The sequence below is a fragment of the Myripristis murdjan genome, chromosome 13, assembly GCF_902150065.1.
Source record: "Myripristis murdjan chromosome 13, fMyrMur1.1, whole genome shotgun sequence".
In the NCBI taxonomy this organism is placed as follows: domain Eukaryota; kingdom Metazoa; phylum Chordata; class Actinopteri; order Holocentriformes; family Holocentridae; genus Myripristis; species Myripristis murdjan.
This window is the reverse complement of record NC_043992.1, coordinates 39,733,013-39,755,058: the sequence shown is the minus strand read 5'-3', so window position 1 is coordinate 39,755,058 and position 22,046 is coordinate 39,733,013. Positions and strand designations below refer to the sequence as shown.

The 22,046-nt window shown below is 44.6% G+C and overlaps 1 protein-coding gene across 1 annotated transcript in view; it reads right to left on the bottom strand.

Moving 5' to 3' along the window:
• Positions 1 to 2,453: 2,453 nt before the first annotated feature.
• The window catches only part of LOC115369773 (NLR family CARD domain-containing protein 3-like), a 68,502-nt gene continuing 48,909 nt past the window's right edge, over positions 2,454 to 22,046 (bottom strand). Inside the window, exons 10-13 of the mRNA XM_030066439.1 lie at positions 16,902 to 17,374; positions 16,682 to 16,771; positions 16,450 to 16,528; positions 2,454 to 2,495 (exon numbers count right to left, since the gene is read on the bottom strand). Of these exons, the coding sequence (XP_029922299.1) occupies positions 2,454 to 2,495; positions 16,450 to 16,528; positions 16,682 to 16,771; positions 16,902 to 17,374 (684 nt within the window). The remainder of the gene's footprint in view (positions 2,496 to 16,449; positions 16,529 to 16,681; positions 16,772 to 16,901; positions 17,375 to 22,046) is intronic.

Genomic DNA, 22,046 nt, shown 5'->3' with positions numbered 1-22,046 from the left:
TCAATTTTAAATTTTAAACCAAAAAATCTGAGTTCGAGTCAAACTGAAAAAATTACATTAAGAGCCGAGTCAAACAGCCAATCAGATCAAAGCAGTTGTGATGCGTCAGGCTGTTGCTTGATGACAGATTATTTCAGCCTCTGACGCTTTTTACACACAAGAGTTTTTTCTCCTGGCCAGCAGGGGGCGGCTTGTCCTCCTCCTTCCTGCCGGTGAAAAGCAGCTTCCTGTTTTCCCGTCTCGTCCTGCTGGCTTCCCCGGGACAGCGGCGGCGCTCCGGCTGAGAACTTTATTCTCCCCAAATCCTGATCAGGACGTGCAGCTCTTCGTTTGTTTCTGCAGTCTGTTGTTTGGCGGCGGCTGCTTTGTGTTGTTGTCCTCTGATAGCTCATGTTTACAGAAGTGTTGTCATGGCTACGTCTTGACCAATCAAGAAGGACAGCCCTTTTAGCTCCTCCTAAAAGTTCCTGGAGCAGGGCCCAAATCAAGTTCCAGGAAATTTTACCTGGAAAAATGTTTTTCTTCAGGTCTCGGCACACCTCGCTAAGTTCTTACAGTCGAAAAGGACCAATAGATATATTTACCAGGAAATATTCACATTTCTCATATTTAATACAACATGGATTTGTTGATGTTTTGTTGTTTGTTCATTCAGAAACTGCCGCTGCAGCGTGCCAATGTGAACTCAAATCTAACCTGAAGAAGAAGTGTGAGTGTGTGTTTGAGGGGATTGCTAAAGCAGGAAACCCAACACTTCTGAATCAGATCTACACAGAGCTGTACATCACAGAGGGAGGGAGTGGAGAGCTCAGTGAGGAACATGAGGTCAGACAGATTGAAACAGCATCCAGGAAACCAGACACACCAGAAACACCAATCAGATGTGAGGAGATCTTTAAACCTTCACCTGGAAGAGGTGGACCAATCAGGACAGTGATGACAAAGGGAGTGGCTGGCATTGGGAAAACAGTCTTAACACAGAAGTTCACTCTGGACTGGGCTGAACACAAAGCCAACCAGCATGTCCACTTCACATTTCCATTCACTTTCAGAGAGCTGAATCTGCTGAAAGGGAAAAAGTTGAGCTTGGTGGAACTTCTTCATCACTTCTTCACTGAGACCAAAGAAGCAGGAACCAGCAGGTTTGAGCAGTTCCAGGTTGTGTTGATCTTTGACGGTCTGGATGAGTGTCGACTTCCTCTGGACTTCAACAACAACCAGATCCTGACTGATGTTACAGAGTCCACCTCAGTGGACGTTCTGCTGACAAACCTCATCAAGGGGAAGCTGCTTCCCTCTGCTCGCCTCTGGATAACCACACGACCCGCAGCGGCCAATCAGATCCCTCCTGAGTGCGTTGACATGGTGACGGAGGTGAGAGGCTTCACCGACCCACAGAAAGAGGAATACTTCAGGAAGAGATTCAGAGATGAGAAGCAGGCCAACAGAATCATCTCCCACATCAAGACGTCCCGAAGCCTCCACATCATGTGCCACATCCCAGTCTTCTGCTGGATCACTGCTACAGTTCTGGAGGAGGTGTTGAAAACCAGTGAGGGAGGAGACCTGCCCAAGACCCTGACTGAGATGTACATCCACTTCCTGGTGGTTCAGTCCAAAGTGCAGAACGTCAAGTATCATGGGAGAGATGGGACAGATCCAGTCTGGACTCCAGAGACCAGGGAGATGATCCTGTCTCTGGGAAAACTGGCTTTTGAGCAGCTGGAGAAAGGCAACCTGATCTTCTATGAAGCAGACCTGGCAGAGTGTGGCATTGATATCAGAGCAGCCTCAGTGTACTCAGGAATGTTCACCCAGATCTTTAAAGAGGAGCGTGGGCTGTACCAGGACAAGGTTTTCTGCTTCGTCCATCTTAGCCTTCAGGAGTTTCTGGCTGCTCTTTATGTCTTTGTGACATTCATCAACTCTGGAGTCAATCTGATGTCACAAAAATCAACCTCCAGGTGGTCTGTACTATTCAACAAGAAAACTAAACTTCTCCAGAGTGCTGTGGACAAGGCCTTACAGAGTCCAAATGGACACCTGGACTTGTTCCTGCGCTTCCTCCTGGGTCTCTCACTGCCGACCAATCAGACTCTCCTACGAGGCCTGATGACACAGACAGGAAGTAGCTCACAGACCAATCAGGAAACAGCTGAGTTCATCAAAGAGAAGATCAGGGAGAATGAGTCTCCAGAGAGAAGCATCAACCTGTTCCACTGTCTGAATGAGCTGAATGACCATTCTCTAGTGGAGGAGATCCAACAGTACCTGAGATTAGGACTTCTCTCCAGAGAAAAACTCTCCCCTGCTCAGTGGTCAGCTCTGGGCTTCATCTTACTGTCATCAGAAGAAGATCTGGACGTGTTTGACCTGAAGAAATACTCTGCTTCAGAGGAGGCTCTTCTGAGGCTGCTGCCAGTGGTCAAAGCCTCCAAGAAATCTGTGTAGGTTCAGAGATAACTGGATATGTTAAACACATAACATGAGGTTTTCTACAGAACACAGACAAGAGACACAAGAGAAACACATTTAAATTTATTGTTTTCATCTGTAATTCCTCCTCAGGCTGAGTGGCTGTAATCTGTCAGAGAGAAGCTGTGCAGCTCTGGCCTCAGTTCTCAGCTCCCAGTCCTCTAGTCTGAGGGAGCTGGACCTGAGTCACAACGATCTGCAGGATTCAGGAGTGAAGCGTCTCTCTGCTGGACTGGAGAGTCCACACTGCAGACTGGAGGCTCTCAGGTCAGGATTCCTCAACCTGCTCAACTCATGACCAGTTCAGTCCTGATTTACATGCAGTCTCCACTGTAGCCAGCTGTGAGGACACTGAGGTCTGGAGTAGGGCCTGACCGGTATGGATTTTTTGGGGTTGATGCTGATTCCAATATTAGGGAATAAGAAAATCGATAACCGATAGATCGGCCTATTAAATTTTTACATATATCTTTACATTTTTCAATTAAAAAAAGATGAAATACCTGCTTTGGATGGCTTAAATATAGTTCCAAACACTTGTTACAAAGATATTAATTGACGGGTGAACATTTTACTATTTTCAAATACTTTTATTATTAATTTTATTCAAATTGTGTTGAACAAGCAGCATATGAACAATTTGAACATAAAATTAATCGAAAATATGATGTGCAAAGAGGCAGTATCATCATGTCATCATGTTTAGCTTTAAGGTGCTGCCATAGGTTGGTTGTGCTTTTTGCTTTTTGCTTGCTTGATCCCTGGCTCACAGAAGCTGCACAAATATTACAGACTGCTTCACCAGTGACATCCTTGGTGAAGTAGTCCCACACCATACTGCATCCAACTTCTTTTGCCATCTGTAAAAAAAACAAAGTAAGACATAATATGTATTAGTTAAAAAATAATGTTACAAATCTGTCTAGTTACGTGGGCCATTTTGAAACTCAGACATTAAGCATTTGTCTTACTTGTGTTCACATGAATATGGCGTGTACACTCTTGGCCACTTCATTAGACTAAACCTATTACTTTTAAAATGCTGTTGACTGTAAGAAAGCTGATAATTCTTCTTTATGGTTATTATTGAGGTGGTAGTGGGTGTTGGTGTGAGGAGCATCATGTTGAGGTGTCTGATATTTTGTCAACCCCACTTACATGCATCAGAGGGTCAAAATACTGTGAACAACCCTCAATATACTGCTCTGTACACCAACAGCAACACCCACTATCATCTCAGTAAACAGTAAACAGAAGTCTCTCTGACAGTGTCAACATGTACAAAGTAATACATTTATTAAAGTAGAATTCATGGTAGGGCTGTTATTGGTGTGCATTACATTGCACAGTGTCTAATGAAGTGGTCAGTGAGTGTATTTAATGAATTATTATCTGTAGTTAATAGGTAGGTGGATAAACAGCGTCATAAAAGTCTCTGGTAAAACATGATTTGAAATGCGCCTCTCTGATGTCCTCTAAACGTGCTTTCACATTTTCTTTCCTCCATGAAGTTAAAACTTCATCCAGAAACGCTTTTTCCTCCTCAACGTCACAAGTTAAAAAACACAGTCCGTGCGCTGCTGTAAATAAATGCAGCCCAAAGTGCTTAGCAAGGTAATATTGAAGCTAGGTTATCCTAACTTTAGCTTGCTAACATATCAGTCAAGTGTGACAGACACAACGAGGCTCGCCATGGGGAATGGGAAACTTACTGAGTTATTGTTTATTTCCCAAACTAGTTATGAACTTACCATTGAGGCAAACTGCTCGGCTCAGTAAATGCGCTGTGGGCTCTTCAGTCTTCTCTCTACTTCTCTCTGCTGTGGGGGGGACTGTGGAGCGGGACGTGAAAGGAGTCGGAGCGCCCTCTACTGGATACGTAACGCAAGCACATTATTATTAAGAAAACACCATATTCCCTGCATTTAACCAGTGAAAAATAAGTGTTAACATCGGCATCAATTGGCCAACTTTTGGCCGATTACCGATTATTCTCTAATGGCTATAACCGATTTATTGGTCGGGCCCTAGTCTGGATAGGGTGGCCATACGTCCGGATTTAGGCCAGACAGTCTGGAATTTAAATGCCTTGTCCAGCGTCCGGCGCAGTCTCAAGCCGGACGCTTATTTGTCCTCCTTTTTGGATTTGCACTTGAACGCAAAGCTGCATATCGTCCAATGGTGTAAGACAGGCCCGGACTGTACATCGGGGGAACCGGGAGATTTTTCTTTTTCGTCATAGACTTTTAAATTACAATCCAAAAAGTGCATTCATTGGATGCGCGTTAGTTTTTCTCCTCCTGCGCTGCTGTGTGCTCATGCCGGTGTGTGTGTGTGTGTGTGTGTGACTGAGGAGCACACACCCACCGGCGCTGTCTGAAGCGTAGCGCGGCGAGAACAAAGTTAAAACAGCAGCGCACTGACATAGATTGTGTAACAAAGCGAAGAGTTGCCACTCTGCTCTATTTTCACTGGCAAACAGCAGCACGCTGGCTTAGCTTGTCTATTCAGAGAAGAGGTATCACTTCGGCTTTTTTTTCAATCTATGTTATCACATGCATACTACTGCTCATTCAATGGTGGCTGAATTGTTAGGTCTGTTTGATAAGTAATTTACATTTTTAAAATAAGAATAATAATTTAACGTATTGTTACATAAAAAAGCCAACATGATGCAGGTCAAAGACTAAAACAAGACTCCTGACTAAAACTAGACTAAAATATTTGGATTTTCTTCGACTAAAACCAGACTAAAATATTTGGATTTTCTTCGACTAAAACTAGACTAAAATGCCAAAACTTTTCGTCGACTAAAATGTGACTAAACAAAAAAGAATACAAGTTGACTAAATATGACTAAAACTAGTCATTTGACACAAGACTAAGACTAAAACTACATTGAATTTAACACTGGTATCCCCCAGACTTCACTTGCAGACTCTCAGACTTTGAGGGCGTGTTCCTGGGAAGTCTGCGAGTGCTGAGGGCTTTCCAAATCCACAAGTCCAGAGTCCAGAAGGACCTCAAGTGGACTTTCTGCAGACCTGCAGAGAGTCTGCTTGGGTTGCAGACTTCTCTGACTTACCCACAATTCATTGCAATATGGACATGACATTATAGATTTTCCAGTTTCCAACTAAAAACCAAAACTAACTTATTATGAGAGTGTAAAACAGCTACTGTATTAAAGTATTACTTGAATCATGTAGGCCAGCAATAATATTCAACCACGTCATGATGCAGAAATATGTAGAGGTATAGGCTTTAGAGGAATCAAACCAAAATGCATTTTATTATTGCAGCCTGTCCACTCTCCCTCTCTCTCCTCTCCTTTGGGTTTAGAGATTAGACATTGACACAGACTATGAGGTCATGGGATTCATGACGCGTGCGTACCGACCAATTTTGTTCTCACCACCTTGTGTATGTTTGTGAATCAGAATCATTTTAAACTGACAGGCGCGTGCTCACAATTTGTGATTAGCATACTACCACGCCCCCATTTCTCCATATATGGAAACCGCTAGCCTAGAGTTGATTCATGAATGAAGGAAGCTGTTACATGAGGAGAGAAGTAGAAATTTCACAGTTTGTTAGAAGCGATGGTGCCCAGAGGCAAAAAAAAACAAAAAAAAAAACAAAAGAACTTTACAACCACAGAAATCGAAACAATTGTGTGCGAGGTGGAAGCCAGAAAAGGAATACTTTTCCAGAGTATTTCCTCGGGGGTGACCATGGTAAAAAAAAAAAAATTTAAAAAATGATGTTTGGATAGCAATAACCAAGGCTGTCAACGTAGTATCCCTGGAGAAGTGCACTGTGGCCCAGGTGAAAAAAAGTGGTCCGACATAAAAGTTGATGTCAAAAAACGCATTACAGACCAGAGGAAAAAGAAGGAGACTGGTGGAGGACAAGGTCCACCTGATCTAACGCCACACAGTAGTTTTTGACATAGACGGTAGGAGTAGTAACCGGGAAGGGCGCAAGGCAGTAATTTCGCCTCGGGCGGCAACATAGGCAGAACCACCACTGACGCCACAGGATGAGAGACTAGCAGCAATAATTGGACAAACATCCATTCATGGAGCATGTCCACAAAATGAAGGTGAAAGTGATGACATCCAAGGAGAACCCAAAGTAACTGTACTGTTATATTTGCAATTATGTGTGTTCCTAATGAACAGGCACAAGTCAATCTGAAAAACATTTGATTCAAATGAAAAAGGCAAATCCATTTGCTACAACTTAACAACTTAATAACTGTCACAATGATGAGGGTGAAAGTGTGTCAATTTCATGGTTATTTAGTACATCTGGCCAATATATTAGTATATTAATTATTTTTTTAAAAAGTTAATTAAATCTCTTTTTAATGAATGTGGTTTTATATACTCTGCATGTACTTAAAAGGTGTGTATTTGCATTTCTAAGTCAGTTCAGCCTTCCTCATGTGTGCGTATGCATGGACTGAGGCAGTTCTAAATTTGTTCGCAGAGTAAGAACAAATTCGGGTAAGAAAATATTGATGAATCCCAGATTTGTGCGTCAAACGATTGTACGCACAGTTTAAGCACAGATTTGTGCGTACGCACTGTTTGTGAATGAGGCCCATTGTTCTTATGTTTGCTTCTTCATTAAAACGTTAACCTCATAGGTGTGCATGTAGTTCCAACAGATTGTTCTGTCTCTCTCTCTTGTCACTGTGAAACTGGAGATACTGGAGAATTTGACTGAACCATTTTTGAAATATAACAAGTCACCCTCAGTTGTCAACCTGCTGAATGAAACATGCAGCAAGCTGCTCTTCATCTGGAGACAATGTCAACCTCCCAGAGAGCAATTCTACATCTTACATGTACTAGACTGCTGAATATTTTAAAATTTTCTATAAATTTTGATCAGTATCAAAGAAATGGCTCCAGCCATGCATACAGCTTCATGTCACTGAACAGATTCCTAAGCTGTGTAGGTTTTTGTGAAAACACAAAGCAGATGATGTGGTGGACTGATTGTGTTTGTGATGGTGTGCAGGCTGTCAGGCTGTCTGCTCACACAGGAAGGCTGTGCTTCTCTGGCCTCAGCTCTGAGCTCCAACCCCTCCCATCTGAGAGAGCTGGACCTGAGCTACAATCATCCAGGAGACTCAGGAGTGAAGCTGCTCTCTGCTGGACTGGAGGATCCAACCTGGAGACTGGAGGCTCTCAGGTATGGAGAGACACACACAATGTCTTATAGAGGCCTGAGGAATATTGTTTCATGTTGAATGGTGGATATGAGTGACGTGGTCTGCTAAATCCTTCATAGGGAAGGTTATTTACTTCTACTAAAAAGTAATTGAGTTAGTAACTGAGTTACATCATTGTCAAAGTAATTAATTACCAGGAAAAGTAACTATTACGTTCCTTTTTAAAAAAAAAAAAATATTCAAATATGTCAAATTAGTTGGCTGCACTGCAAAATTTTTCGCTGTGAATTCACAATAAATTATTGGATAAGTTTTGCATGACTTTCACAGTAAAGATTACAGCAATATACTGTGAAATGTACTCACAGCAATTTACTGCAATTTCACATCTGTGATATTACAATGCATTGTTGTAAAAGCACAACTGTGTACTGTAACTTCACAGCTTCAATGACAAAGCAATTACTGTGATATTACAGTACATTACTGGGGAAGTACAACCTTTTGCTGAACATCATTACAACAAGGCCCTGTACTTTTACAGTGTGTACTGTGAAGGTAATGCACAAGTTGACAATAATTTACTGTGAATTTACTATGTAAACTGTGGAAATCATGCAAAAATTGGCCAGTAATTTACTGTGAAAGTAATGCAGATGAAGTTTCCATTTACTGTGAATTTACAATCATTGTACAATGAACACACCAACACACAACTGTGAGGTAAAGTCAATGTTAGCCCAATGGCATATTTATTCACAAATAAAGGGTTATTCAACATAAATGCCAAGAAATTCAAGAATTCAAGAAATTCAACTTCCTAGTCCTCGTCAAACTTTCCAAAGCATCTTAAATGCAGAGAAACTGTGCAGAAACTTGCCATTCAACCACCCAGCTGTGTCCCAATAACAGTAAGAGGATGGGAATGAGGCCTACATGGCAAGGTAAGAGAGGAAGGGAGAGAGCGATGAAGGGATGTCGTGAAGGGGTCAGGCGCTCCTCTCAGTCTCAAACCTTCTATAATCCACACGCAACAGCGCTGTACAAAAATCTTGTAGTGCAAAGTTGTCTTCAAAAAAAAAGTACAAAAAGAACGACTCAAAACTGAGCCTGACAACTGCTGCAGCTAGGGTGGCCATACGTCCGGATTTAGGCCGGACAGTCCGGAATTTAAATGCCTTGTCCGGTGTCCGGCGCAGCCTCAAGCCGGACGCTTATTTGTCCTCCTTTTTGGAGTTGCACTTGAACGCAACGCTGGCCCGGACTGTACATCGATATCAGTCATATTTTTCATCATAGACTTTTAAATTACAATCCAGAAAGTGCATTAATTGGAAGCGCGTTAGTTTTTCTCCTCCTGCGCTGCTGTGTGCTCATGCCGGAGTGCGTGTGTGTGGCGCTGTCTGAAGTCTGAAGTCACTGGCTAACAGCAGCACACTGGCTTAGCTTGTCTATTCAGAGAAGAGGTATCACTTCGGCTTCTTTTTCAATCTATGTTATCACAGGTATACTACTGCTCATTCATTGGTAGCTGAATTGCTAGGTCTGTTTGATAAGTAATTTACATTTTTAAAATAATAATTTAAAATATTGTTAAATTTAAAAAAAAAAAAAAAAAAGAAAAAAAAAAGCCAACATGATGCAGGTCAAAGACTAAAAAAGAATATTGACTAAAACTAGACTAAAATAGCCCCCCCCCCCCCCCCCCCCCCCCCCCCCCCCCCCCCCCCCGGGCCCGCATCGCCAACCCCCAAAGTGTCCTCCTTTTTGGTGTTGTGGAAATGGCCACCCTAGCTGCAGCAAAAATAAACAACAAAAAACAAAAAACAAAAACAAAACAAAAAACAAACAAACAAACAAACAAACCAACAAACAAACAAAAAAACTATGATGCCCACTCAGAGTCAGTTAGTTTCCTCAAAAGGGTTCATTGTTGTCTTCCTGGTCTTTGAGCCTCTTTCAGGATTGATGCCCAAGAAGTACCTGTTAATAAGCAAAGATAGTTTCAGTTTTAAATAGACTTATGTACTGCAGGCAGCATTTATCAAGCTGAGTCATCATCCTTCATAATCTTATCATATGCACACTCAACAGTTCAGTAAAAGCATAATGTACAGTATTTAGGTATTCAAATTTAAATAATAAGATCAGCTGTGGTAAATAGCAAAGACTAACGTTAGCTAGCTAGCGTTAGCTAGCCTATATCAGACCACATGGGCAAATGCTACAGCTAGCTAATGTTAGCTAGTTAGCTCATAGTGCTAATATCATTTAAAATCCCATGGGTGTTCTGCAAACAGACGTTCTGCAGCTCACCTTCTCCATTCAGCCCAGAAGAGAAGAGGGAAATGGCCTCTTCAGGTTAGGGCTGGGCGATATGGACCAAAAGTCATATCCCGATATATTTTGGCTGAATATCGATATACGATATATATCCCGATATTTTTTCCTTAAAGTGAGAGCAAATGTTCAGTTATGTCAAAGCCAAATATGACCTGACGGGGCTGGAGCTTTTTCGGGTTGTGGATGGCTTGTGGCTGGGGCTTCTGCAGTGTTCCTGGTAGTATCTGGGGGGCAGGAGCTGCTACAGGAACGTCCTCTGGCTCGGCCCTCTCACCTGCTGTGTCTCCACTGAGAGGCCGAGGAGGAGGAAAGTTCCTGTAAAGTTACCGGGCGGCTGAGCGACCATGACCGGGGCATCAAAATGCGTGTTGTTAAAAAAGCCTGTTGTTAGCGTTAGCTAACGTTCCCTAAAACTAACGTTAGCGCCCCTAAAAATGCCGACTAAAAGTGTGTTGTTACTGTTAGCTAACGTTAGCTAGCACGTTAGCGTTAGCTTGGTAGTGTTGGCCGTGTTGCTAGGGACGCCTAGCGCCCGGCTGTTTGCTTTCTGTTGACACCACATCGCGCCGTGAGTAAATCCAGTCAGCACCAAGTAAACCCCAAGCCGCTGCCCCACCCGGGAGTTTTTCGGGGCTGCTCAGAGTCCCTACCCGAGGCAGGGCCGTTTTTAGCCCCTGTTAAAGTTAAGGAACTCTCTCCTTCGGGGTAGTTCCTGCGGTGGAGACACGCGACAACGGCCACGACCCCATGAAATTACTCAGAGAGTGCCGGAGTGTTTGTTCCTGCCCCCGCCCCTCCTCTGTGCACGACAGAGGAGGGGCGGGGGCACGCGGAGCAGTGCAGAGAGCTCCAGGTCAGCAGCGCAGCAGAGCGAGGATCACAGCACAAATTTGAACTATATCGATATATGCGATATTGTCTGATTCCATATCACATTTAAAAATATATGGATATGATTTTTATATCATATCGATTGTCACGCGAACACCCTCCCACACTCACAGAGGTAAACAGAGTAAACTTGCAGAAAGTCAGTGTTTCCCATACACAGACCAGTGTGGTGCAGCGCCACACAGTCAACACCAAGCACCACAAACTGATTCCGCTTTTTTCCCCCAGCGCGATTTTAAAATATAAATATCGTTCCGTTCATTCATCTCTGCATAGCGCTCTTTCTCCCTGTCATTCACACACACACACACACACACACACACACACACAGACATGCCAGTGGTGTGCGGGTACACTTACAAACGACCCGCACTCGCCCGACGTTTTCAACCAACCCGACCGCAGCTCGGACGCAAGTCGGTTAAAATAATGGACCCGACCTGCTTCCCGACGTGCTTATTTTAAAAGGTATAGGCCATGCTCTTGGTTAGCTTGATCATAGCCTTATTGGCTTAGGAAACTGACATCCTTGAGTCATGTGCATTTAAAACAAAGTAGGCTGCTACAATTTTGATGCAGAGCAGTTTAACGTTAGGAACCTGCATTATTGCATTAGCCTATTTTATCCCGCTTCACCATGCATGCAAAAGTTAGTAATAATAAATTAATAATAGTAATGTAACAATAAAAAGGTAATAATAATAATAGTGTGTGTGTGTGAAGGGAGAGGAGAAGAGGGAAGGAAGGGCCGGGGGTGGGTGGAGGGGTGCGCCAAAGTCTGCAATGGTGAAAATATGGGTCCCTCAAGAAAAAGGTTGGGAACCACTGATCTAACGGCCTCTGATAAAGTAGTGATACCCTCTTGTCTGGGTGGGGAATTCCATTCATGTTGATAAATTACAAAAAAATGTAAAGTCCGATCGGTTTGAAAATTGACACGCCGCGTTTTCTGCACAAGATGCACATTTTTCATATAGGATAATTAAATAATAATAATAATTATAATAAAAAAAGATCTGGGGCTTAAGCAGCTCTGATTGCTGACAGAGAGCTGCTCGGTTGAAGCCGCATCAGTGAGCTCAGTTACAGCCTAGTAACAGCGAATTTTATTGTCAGTAACGGTAACGGCGTTGTAACGGGGAAACAGTCATTTTTTTTGATGACTCGTTACTGATAAAAGTAACACCATTAGTAACGTGTTTATTTATAAAGCTGTTATTCCCATCACTGTTTCCTGCCCATGTTTCCCTCCTCAAAGAGAATCTGCTGCTCTGACTCTGGGTCTGTCTCAGTTGAAGGGCTAGATGACTACTGGGTCGCAGCCTACGGTCCCCACGTAGGAGGCGTCCTTCATAGGTGCCGATATCAGGTTTACTGGAGCTAAAAGTTTAGTGAATTGGGACGGTGTAGCCTGCAGAGGATTCCTACGTCATTATTATCGAGGCTTCCCGAGTGATGCAGCGTAAAATGCCTAAGCAGGTTTCAGAGGTGTGTCGGTGAACACCTGTGCATGAAACCAAACGATAAGCAGCTTCAACGCTCTCAAGATGGAAAACACTGATTCTATAGTTTTATGTATTTTATTTTATTTTGTCTTTGCGAAGATGCAGGAGCTCAATCGCTTGTCCCGTCGCAACCGGGTTATGTATTTTCACACAAGGGAGCAGCGTGATCAGGTAAAATAGTAGCCTATAAACCGTTTATTATAACAGCACCCGCTGACATAGCCTGACTGGTTATTTGTTTACTTAGGCCGACTTATATTTCATGTCACGCCTCAGACCTACAGACTATCCCAATTAAAGTAATTGTACACATGGCTACATTGTAACGTACCTGATGCGCTGATGGTTGCTATGGAAACATCATGCAAAATGCCTGTCTAACTCATCTAACTAAACTTGCATTTACAGGCGTTGTTCAGATACAGTTAACAGCTAAACCCAATCTATGGTGGTGATTATAGGCATGAAAACTTATCCAAACGTCATGATATGAACATTAAGACGGTCTGAAACATGCTTCATAATTCCAGCAATGGTGGCTGATCCAGAAATTCAACTGGACTGAAAGGTACCCTGGGAAGTAGGCTGTAATGTCGGCCGTGAAGCATCGTGGAGGTGTGTCCTGCAAATGAGTCAAAAATAGGCTGGATCGGTCGGCTGCATTATCAGGACCCCGCGCGGTAAAACTGAATTGGGACAGCACTTGTCGTGACGCCGTGACGTAAACAGCCTACAAATACGACCTAGGCAGCGTACAGCCTTTGAACTGAGACAGAGCCTCTGTTTCTTCCTCCAGGGTGGACCATGGTGGAGAGCAGAGGCTGAAACCAGGACTGAGGAAGTGTAAGTGTGGATTTACTTTAATTTAATTTAATTTAACAGGGACAGTGCACATTAATGAACATTTCTGTAAATGCACCAGAATTTGCTAAAAGGCTATGTTGAGAATAGTGTGTTTCTGAATATCTGCTGGGACCTCTCTGCCCTGGACAGCAGCTCCGGGCAGAGAGCAGACTGGACACACAGATTTCTTGTTTTGCCTTTTATACAGGGAACTTTGGCATTACAGATGAATGGAGCTTTACAAAGTTGTGAGTGGATAATCTTTGAGCTGAACAAGAAAATATTCATTCATTCATTCATTCATTCATCTTCTAAACCGCTTATCCTCACAAGGGTCACAGGGGGTTGCTGGAGCCTGTCCCAGCACACAGAGGGCGGAAGGCAGTGAAACACCCTGGACAGGTGGCCAGTCCATCGCAGGGCACAAGAAAATATAAAGAATACAATTATTTCTACATGAATGAAATAACTGCATCAATCATGCTGAAATGTGCAGTGCAAATAGATGGCTAATAGAATGGTACATTAGAATAAACGGAGCAACGTAACAAACAGCAACTTACTCTTCACCAACACACTCATTGGACAATACGCCGGAGACTGGCGGTGCTATGACTCCTCCCACCGTCTCTTCAATGTGAACACATTAGGACCCCAACAGTGCTGCCTACAATAAGATAAGATAAGATAAGATATTCCTTTATTAGTCCCACGGTGGGGAAATTTCCCGCATCACAGCAGCAAAGTGGATAGCAAGATACGAAGCACAATTTACACAATAAAGCAATATAAACACTGTAAACAAGGAATGAGCAATATAAACACTGTAAACAAGGAATGAGCAATATAAACACTGTAAACAAGGAATGAGAAAATACTCTGTGAACAATTTGAACCACAGAAGAAAAAAACCCAAAAACCTGGGGAACAACACACTCCGGAGGTTCAGGGTTAGTGTGAACCCATGAGACCAAGTGGCAGAACCTGACTCCCGGACTGGGTCTCAGGAACTGTCACACTTGATCCTGCCTTATGGGATCTCCCCTTCCCTCCCGTCTTTATGTGTGTGCAGTAGTGCAGTGTACGTGTGTGTGTATGTGTGTACGTGGGTGGGGGGTGGGGTGGGGGGGGGGGTAGTTAAGGTGCTGAGAATGTGCATTCTAGTGCAGTCAGTGCAGTCCTGGAGAGTGTGTGGTCTACTGGGAGCAGTGCTTGTTATAGAGTCTGACGGCTGCAGGAAGGAAGGACCTGCGATAGCGTTCCTTCACACACTTTGGGTGAAGCAGTCTGTCGCTGAAGGAGCTCTCCAGTGTAGTTAAAGTGTCCTGCATGGGGTGGGAGTCGTTCACAATCATGGATGACAGCTTAGCTATCATCCTCCTCTCACCTACCACCTCCACTGAGTCGAGGGGGCATCCCAGGACAGAGCTGGCCTTCCTGATCAGTTTGTCAAGTCTCTTTCTGTCAGCCGTCGAGATGCTGCTCCCCCAGCAGACCACTCCATAAAAGATGGCTGATGCCACCACGGTGTCATAAAAGGCCTTCAGGAGGGCCCCCTGCACTCCAAAAGACCTCAGTCTCCTGAGCAGGTAGAGTCTGCTCTGGCCTTTCTTATAAAGTGCAGTTGTGTTGTGGCTCCAGTCCAGTTTATTGTTCAGGTGAACACCCAGGTATTTATAAGATGTCACCATCTCAATATCTGTTCCCTTGATGTTCACCGGTGTCGAGGGGCAGAGTGCACGTCTGCGGAAATCCACCACCAGTTCTTTGGTTTTCCCCGCGTTGATCTGGAGGCAGTTCCGCTGGCACCAGTCCACAAAGTCCTGCGTCAGTTCTCTGTACTCTCTGTCGTCCCCCTCTGTGATGAGGCCGACGATTGCAGAGTCATCAGAGAACTTCTGCAGGTGACAGGTGGGTGTGTTGTATGAGAAGTCTGCAGTATAGAGGGTGAAGAGGAACGGAGCCAGGACCGTTCCCTGCGGGGCCCCCGTGCTGCAGACTACGGTGTCGGACACACAGTCCCGGGTCCTCACATACTGTGGACGGTTGGTGAGATAGTCCAGAATCCAGTGTGTGAGGTGGTGGTCCACCCCGGTGTGCTCCAGCTTGTCTCTCAGAAGTACAGGTTGTATGGTATTAAAAGCACTGGAGAAGTAAAAAAAACATGATTCTCACAGTGCTCCCAGGTTTCTCCAGGTGAGAGAGAGCTCGGTGTTGGAGGAAGATCACAGCGTCATCCACCCCAATGCCAGGCTGGTAGGCAAACTGAAGTGGATCCAGTGATGGTCCCACCAGGGGGCGGAGATGAACAAGGACCAGCCGCTCCAGGGTCTTCATCAGGTGGGATGTTAGCGCCACCGGCCTGTAGCTGTTGAGATCCTTGGGGTGCGGAGTCTTGGGCACAGGTACCACGCAGGATGTTTTCCACAGCTGTGGCACTCTCCTCAGCTTCAGGCTCAGGTTGAACATGTGCTCAACAATCCCACACAGCTGATCTGCGCAGGACTTGAGGAGTCTGGAGCTGATGCCATCTGGACCTGCAGCTTTCCTTGCTTTGATCCTCCGGAGCTGGTTTCTCACCTGGGTCGTTGTGAGAGACAGGTTGGAGCAGGGGGGCTGTGTGCTGGAGGGTGTGAGTGGGGGGGTTGGGTTGATGAGGTGAGAAGTGGGGGGTGGCTGTGAGCTGAGTGTTGTAGAGGGGGAGGGGGAGGAATTTGGGCAGTTAACACTGGGTGCAGAGAGGGGGGGCTGCAGCATGGAGGACTGGGCTGGGGGAGGGGCAGATGACTGATCAAATCTATTGAAGAATAAGTTCAGATCATCAGCCCACTTTTGGTCCCCCGTAGCTTGGGAGTCAGGTTTCTTGTGGCCAGAGATGGTTTTCAGGCCTTTCCAGACTCCACAGACATCTCTCTGCTGCAGCTGGTCCTCCATCTTCCTCCTGTAGTTGTTCTTCCCCTCTCTGATCTTCCTTCTCAGCTCCCTCTGCACAGCCTTCAGCTCGTCCTTATTTCCAGACTTAAAGGCCCTCTTTTTCTCCTTCAGGAGAGCCTTTATGTCAGGGTTAATCCACGGTTTACTGTTGGAAAAACACCGTACAGTCCTGGTGGGTACAGTGTTTTCCACACAAAAGTTAATATAGTCCGTTATGCATTGAGTGAGACTGTCAATGTCCTCTCCATGGGAATCACAAAATTCCTCCCACACAGTTGTGTCGAAACAGTCCTTCAGAGCCTCCTCAGCCTCGTCGGACCATCTCTTCACTGTGCGGGACACAGCTGGTTGCCTGTGCACGAGAGGTTTGTACACAGGCAGGAGATGAACCAGGTTGTGGTCAGATCTTCCCAGGGGGGGGAGGGGTGATGAGGTGTATGCCTCCTTGGTGTTGGCATAACACAAATCCAGTATCTTACTGTCCCTAGTGCAACATGTAACATACTGGGTGAAAGTGGGCAGAGTGGAGGATGGAGAGGCATGATTAAAGTCCCCAGAGATAAGGAGGAGGGCCTGTGGGTGCTCTGTCTGCAGCCTGCTTGTGACAGAGTGGAGAACATCACAGGCTGCATCAGCGTTAGCGGAGGGGGGGGATATACGCAGCTATCGCGATAACATGCGAGAATTCCCGCGGCAGGTAATATGGCCTCATACCAACCGCTAACAGTTCAATGTCCCTGCAGCAGAGCTGTTCTTTAATAGTGATGTGCCCAGAGTTACACCATCTGTCGTTCACAAACACCGCCAGCCCTCCTCCTTTCCTCTTACCGCTCTCCCTCGTCCTGTCCGCCCGCACCAGTTTGAATCCGTCCAGGTCCGCGGCCGTGTCTGGGGTCAGCTCAGTCAGCCATGTTTCCGTAAACATCATGATGCTGCACTCCCGGTAGTCCCTCTGGTGCCGAGTCAGCGCCGCTAACTCGTCCATCTTATTGGGAAGAGATCTTACATTCCCCATGATGATGGACGGGAGGACGGGTCTGTATCTCCTCCTTCTAGCACGGCGAGCAGCTCCGGCATGGCTCCCCCGTCTCCTCCTCTTCAACTCCCGGGGAACGTCGGGCCTCTCGTGGGGCAGCACCGCGGTGCCACGGAGGGCCAACAGCTGATCCCTACTGTAAACAATGGGGTCCCGTACACGCTCTCCAGACACGGACGAAAAAAGTGAAAAAAACAGAAGAAAGACCAGAACAAACACGGCGACTTTGGTCTCCATAGTGCACTGATCAGTTAAATAAACCAATAAATAATTAAATAGAAATAAAAGTTAAGATTAAACTAGAAAAAAAGGAAAAAAAACGTTCACGGGAACGGGAGCTGCTGCAACAAGCTGCCACTAGAGCGGCGCCATCTTGTTTCAGGTTATTTCTTGCTCATTTGCTATTTCCCCCAGGTTCCATGTCTCCAAGTGTTCACATTGAAATTATCAGTGATTGTAATGTAAAATATTATGTCTGTGGAGATTCTCAATCATCCAGGTCATGATATGCAAGTAGCATGACACCATAGATGTGGTATCAGTGACCCTGACAACGACCCCACAGATGGTAAATACCTGGGAGTTTCTGCCAGTCAACCAGAACTGAAGAAGCTTCTTGGAGGAGAAGCTAAATGTCTTCTGAACGCTGACTTTGCTCTGACCCTACCTGCATGTAAAATATTATATAACAGCTACAATAATCTGTGACAGTGTTCTGCTCTCTTGGTGGATCAACAGCAAAATAAATGAACTCAAGTCAACTTTCTCCAAGCTGTCAGACTGGTTCTGTAACTTGGTGCATATTTCATCGATGAGGTGTTGAGATTACAGCTCACCTGACGCAGACTTTGGTCAGCAGTAAAACACACAGGTAAAACATTTCAGACAAAGATGATTTTGTCCTCAGTCAACATTAAATATCATGACATGATGAATATTTAGATGCTGAAACACGTTAACCCCGTTTTGAAAGCCTTTCCACATGTGCTGGTCCCAGTGTGCTCTCCAGTCCTCCAGCTCTGAAACACAATGTAGGAGCCTGTTCATCAAACATCTCTAATGATCCCTGGTCGGCTCTTTACCTGCTGAGTCACATCCACATCAAATCCAAGAGACTTTCAGCTTCACCTGGAGAGGAAACCCAGAGAGAGAAGACGCTGCTGCTTCTGCTGCCACACTGCTGACTGACTGTGTGTGTGTGTGTGTGTGTGTGTGTGTGTGTGTGTATACTTCTGATCTGACAGTGACGCCCGTTGACAGCAATGGGAGGGACCTCTGCACCCGACTGTACCAAGGTGTTTCTAGGAGGGTGGGAGGAGAAATTCATCCAACCCCAACATGGACAAAATGAAACTGTTCAAAGTGAAGAACATGAAGTTTCACAAATATTGGAAGAACACCAGTAAGAGCCTGAAACCCTCTTTGGGACAAAGCAACAGAAGTCAACAGATATTTATGTACCTCTGTCTGTCGAAAAAAACCCCTGATCAAGGGTCAGTAGTTTCCATCCAGCAACTACGGCCACAACTGGACAGCCAGAAGAAAGTCACCTACATCTGATTTATTTATTTATTTTTTTAAAATTCCAGACTGAATGTGACATTTTCATGTCTGATTTGGGCCACTTTGACATGAGCTCCTTAAACCAGATACAGACGTGATGTACTGCTGTGTGAACCCTCAGATCAGGATTCATGTGGTTTTGCTCCCACTGAGCGTGCTCACATCTCTTTCATAACACACTGGTTGTCCAAAAATCACACCTGGGTCCCTTTCAGTTGCTGTTTGGTGACGTGTCGTGTGTGTTACACAGAGGAAGAGTTTGACAGCAAGGCAACAGACATGGTGAACCGCCTCACTGAGCAAGAACACAAAAGCACTTCAAAGAGCCTCCAATAGAAAACAGTTACCTAAAAAAAGCTCTCACATTGCTCTTCACAACTCGATTTTGAGACGCAGAACAGAAAATTATCAAATAAGAAACCTGACTAACTCCTTACCACTCTGGCCCTTTCTTTAGGCCCATTTTAGAGCGTGGACAGGGGGTCTTCAGGAGAAATAAAAGGGTTATGTTTTATTAAAAGAGCTATTTTGGTCATCAACAAAGAACCATAAAGTACCTGACACATAAACTTTGGTAACAATTTTAATTCTAATAATTTTGTGGAGGTTTAAACTGCTGGGGTCAAACTGACCCCAAACATAAATTTGAACGTAACATGAGGGTTAAGAATCTATAAGGGTCCAGGGACTAGGGATGTACCCGAACCTGAATACGATATTCGGAAGTACACAAATAATGCCTTGATCCCGAATAGTTTTTCTGTCTGAAGTTTCTCCTCATTATTCGGGAGCTTTTTTCTAAAGAAAAAAAAAAACGTTTGGATGCGTGTTTTGAGCATGATTTTGAGCCAATTACAAGAGGTTAAAACAAAACGTAACAAAAAACATGTTGGTGTGTGTTTTCAGTCAATCACATCCATCTGAGACACTGCCACACTTTGGTTTTGGTGTTCAGTCCTGTACGTCATCACAGAGGAGCAGCAGCACAGAACACGAGCAGGCAGCACTGCAGCAACAAAAAAAGCATTTTGTCATAGACAATAACGGGAAAAGAAGCGGCTATAAAACGGTGGAGACATTTTTTTGAGTGTCACAAATGTCCCCCGCGAAACGACTGCTGCCTGATGCCGGCCACGGCATATGAATATGATATTTTATTCCCGTTCTAGTTAGCCGAGAGTGAAACCAGAAGTTAGCCAGCTACCTCGGCGGAAGTCTCTAGTGCGCCCACTTCCGGTTTCTTCCCAAATCTGAATAACGAATCTGAAGGTTTTTTTTAAAGCCCGAATCCGAACCCGAAAACAGATGTACACCCCTACCAGGGACCACTGGAGAATTAATACAAAATGGTCAAAATTCCTCCAAAATCCCACATTAGGACACCAAGACCTTGAGGAACATTCATTAATTCATTCATCTTCTAAACCGCTTATCCTCACAAGGGTCACGGGGGGTTGCTGGAGCCTATCCCAGCGCACATAGGGCGGAAGGCAGGGAAACACCCTGGACAGGTCGCCAGTCACAGGGCAGACAGACAAACACTGACATTCACACACACAGTCACACCTAGGGGCAATTTAGCTTCTCCAATTCACCTGACCTGCATGTCTTTGGACGGTGGGCAGGGGCGGACTGGGACAAAAAATCGGCCCGGGCATTTTGGACCAGACCGGCCCACCACATTCGATAATGCACACCTTTCCGGTCTTTTTGCTCTCTTAAATGTGTATACCAACTGTACAACTCTTTAAAGCCATAATACCATGCAATTAGTTAGCTGTCATCAGCAGTGTTAGGCACGTTACTTTGAAAAAGTAATTAATTATAGTTACTAGTTACTTCTACTAAAAAGTAATTAATTACCAGGAAAAGTAACTATTACGTTACTTTTTAAAAAATTGTTCAAATATGTCAAATTACTTGGCTGCCCCAATCATACTGGACTATAGTACTATAGTGGAACAATAAAATACAATAGATGAATAGGAATTGAACTTTTTTATTCTATTGAACAGGCCACAACTGGCCAACACCTTTTGGGCATCTATTTCAGATCAGTAAGTGTAGGTGCCTATCAACATGAATGGAGAATGAGCCCAAACTGCACATAGGAAGGTCATGGCAACAAATAAAGTATACCACACAAATCCTTTAAATCTGAATCTGATTCGATTGGTATATATATCTCCCCATAAAGTTAGAACAAGGCATTAAAAAAGGCAAAAAAAAAAAACAAAAACAAAAACAAAAAAAAACCCAAAACAAAACAAGGCAAAATAATAATAACAATAATAATGATAATAATAATAATAATAATAATAATAATAATAATAATAATTTAGCACCTGGGTTACAAATTCACAAAAAGAGTACAGAAATGAAAATTACAGAAACCCTAAATGCCACTGTGTGTGTCATCTAGCCAGTGACAGGCAGAATGATAAGAATCACTTCACTGTCATGGTTAACAACAAAGTGAGGTAGGCTAATAAAGTAAAATCCGCCTTTTGTCCAGGTGGGGAATTGAACCGAAGATCTCCTGCAGGGCAGACAGGGGCACTATCCGCTCTACCATCGGGAATTGTGTTCCTCTAGCATTGTTTGGGCTTGTTCTTCATTCATGTTGATAAATTACGAAAAAGCGAAAAAGTCCGATCGGTTTGAAAATTGACAGCCGCTTTTTTTCTCGCAGTTTCTCTGCGCCACTTTTGCGTTTTCTTTCCATCTCAGTAGATCCTATGAGATAACGTTCGACCCGCGTTGCACTGCACACCGGCTCACCGAGCCACAGGCTCGTGATATGATTGGGCCAGTCCCGTGTCAGTGAAGAAAAATAACCAATGGGCCGCAGAGCAGCGTGTCTCAGGGGCCAGCCCGGTGCTGAGTAAACAAACTCTTGCAGTGACTTTATTTGCCGAAATCATTATGCAGGCGGGACCAAACTAAGCAAAAGGGGTTGTTTAGCAATGTGATTGGGCCAGCCCAGTGTCAATCGGGCCGCTGATCTACTGATCTTACGGTCAGCTATTTCAACAATAATTAAAAAAAAAAAAAAAAAAAAAGTGTCAGGGGACTGTCGGCCCACTTAGCACATCGGCCCACTGGGCAAATGCCCGGTGGCCAGTCCACCCCTGACGGTGGGAGGAAACCCACACAGACATGGGGAGAACATGCAAACTCCACACAGAAAGGACCCTGGGTGGGAATCGAACCCAGGACCTTCTTACTGTGAGGCGACAGTGCTAACCACTGCACCACCGTGCCGCCCAAA